Raw genomic sequence first — 1,801 nt, 5'->3', positions numbered from 1 at the left:
AGAAGAGACGAGAGGGATAGGACGGAACATGTTTTGAGTAAGAAAGAGCCCAGCAGGCCTAGCCTGAATCCCCCTACCGTGCCGCGACACATAGCAGAAGCAATCACACAGTAAAGCTTGGGAGAGGAAGAAGACATGGAGCTACAAGTCCTGACTAAGGAGCTGGAAGATCTACATATAGAGCCTCCGGGAGCTTCAGGCTTAATGGAGCCCGACGAGAGGCAAGTCCCACGAGAAGGACTTAAACATAGAATAGGGGCAATCCAGCCATTGCGTATCAGTGACAAGGTGAAGCTAAGCGATAGAATGCCGATGGTGGTCGTGAAACTAAAAGAACGAGAGTTATGGGCGCTGCTAGACCCAGGTGCTACCAGAAGTTTCATCGACCCGGAGGTGGCCGAGTTTGTTAGTGAGTTCGCGCAGGAACTCGAAACACCCCTTGACTTTGTGTGCGCAGGTGGGACAACGATGACCTTCGCATCGAAGGTCATTAACGAGCGATGCTGGAGATTGACAGCTGGAGCGGCAAACATCCACTCTACATCGGGAAGGTTAGGATACGACATTATTCTCGGTTATGATTTTTTAAGTAAGGCTGGTGTATTGTGGGACTTTCGTGATAGAACTGTACAATTTGTGCGGCCTGTGTGGCAAAACGCTTGTGTGAAAACACCTGTGTAGCAGAACGTGTGAAGTGAAACCGAAGTGAAACCTCCGCAAGTACCGGGGGTGCCAGTAGACTATCTGCAATCATTAGCTTGGGTTGGGAAGGAGTCTCAGAAAAAGGCAGAAGCTGCTGAGAGGTACCGTGCCAACGCAAAGAACAAGACAAAGTTTGTGAAGGGGATAGAATGTATAAAGGGTGAGGGCGAAGTTAAAGTAGTACAAGAAGGGAAGAAGGATCCTATGTATTTAATCATGCCCCCGCCAAAGGAAAGGAAGGGACCTAAAGTCCCCCGGGCACTAAAGAAGGGAGAAACCAACAGAGATGAGATTCCGTTTCGTGTCCCCTCCCAAGGAGAGGTGGCAGCCTGGAAGTAAAAGGAGAATGGGGTAGCCAGGGTGGCCTGTGTAAAACGTGAGACCGTCAAGAAGTGTATAGAAACTGTGAAGATCCCGGAGGGAGATGATCAGTTGTGTTCTGTGCAACAGATGCGTGAATGGTTAAAACGTAATGAAGTCAACTGTGTGATGGCTGTGAAAGTGTCTATGAAAGAGCCATTCATCACGGCCCAGTGTCTAGGTGCATATAAGAAGACTGAGATGGAAACGCCTGGCGAAACGTTGTTCAGAAGAGGAATACAGCTTGATGAAAGGTTTAGGATACTCTTGGATCCGTACATTGATGTGCTCCGTGAGATCCTACCGGGGGGCATCACTGATAGACCCCAGAAGCACCATATAGGGACCATTCCAGGTTTAGTCCCCAATTATAGGAGGCAAGTGTACCCCATGTCAGAAGAAAGGTTGCGTAAACTGAAGGAGCTCTTACGAACCCTGCTTGAAAGAGGGTTTATTGTGCCGTCCAGCTCCCCGATTGCGGCTCCTGTATTCTTCGTAGAGAAGAAGGGTACAGAGGATCTACGCTTAGTCATAGATTATAGGGAACTCATCACGATTAAGGATGACTACCCAATACCACGTGTACATGACCTGATTGCTAGACTAGGTAAAGCCCAGTGGTTCTCAACGTTAGACCTAACGTCAGGATATTATCAGGTACAAGTGGCGGAACCTGACCAGTAAAAGACTACACTCCGTACAAGATATGGGACATTCCAATTCAAAGTGATGCCCTTTG

General features: G+C 48.4%; 1 protein-coding gene across 1 annotated transcript in view; it reads left to right on the top strand.

Annotated features, from left to right (window-relative positions):
- Positions 1-199: 199 nt before the first annotated feature.
- The window catches only part of CSUI_005617 (retrotransposon nucleocapsid related), a gene marked incomplete at its 3' end in the record, with an annotated part of 4,354 nt that continues 2,752 nt past the window's right edge, over positions 200-1,801 (top strand). Inside the window, exons 1-2 of the mRNA XM_068065788.1 lie at positions 200-589; positions 1,244-1,742. Coding sequence (XP_067922236.1) covers positions 205-589; positions 1,244-1,742 — 884 coding nt within the window. The 5' untranslated portion in view covers positions 200-204. The remainder of the gene's footprint in view (positions 590-1,243; positions 1,743-1,801) is intronic.

This window comes from Cystoisospora suis (assembly GCF_002600585.1).
Source record: "Cystoisospora suis strain Wien I chromosome Unknown contig_2724, whole genome shotgun sequence".
Taxonomy (NCBI): domain Eukaryota; phylum Apicomplexa; class Conoidasida; order Eucoccidiorida; family Sarcocystidae; genus Cystoisospora; species Cystoisospora suis.
This window is presented reverse-complemented; position numbering and strand designations above follow the sequence as displayed.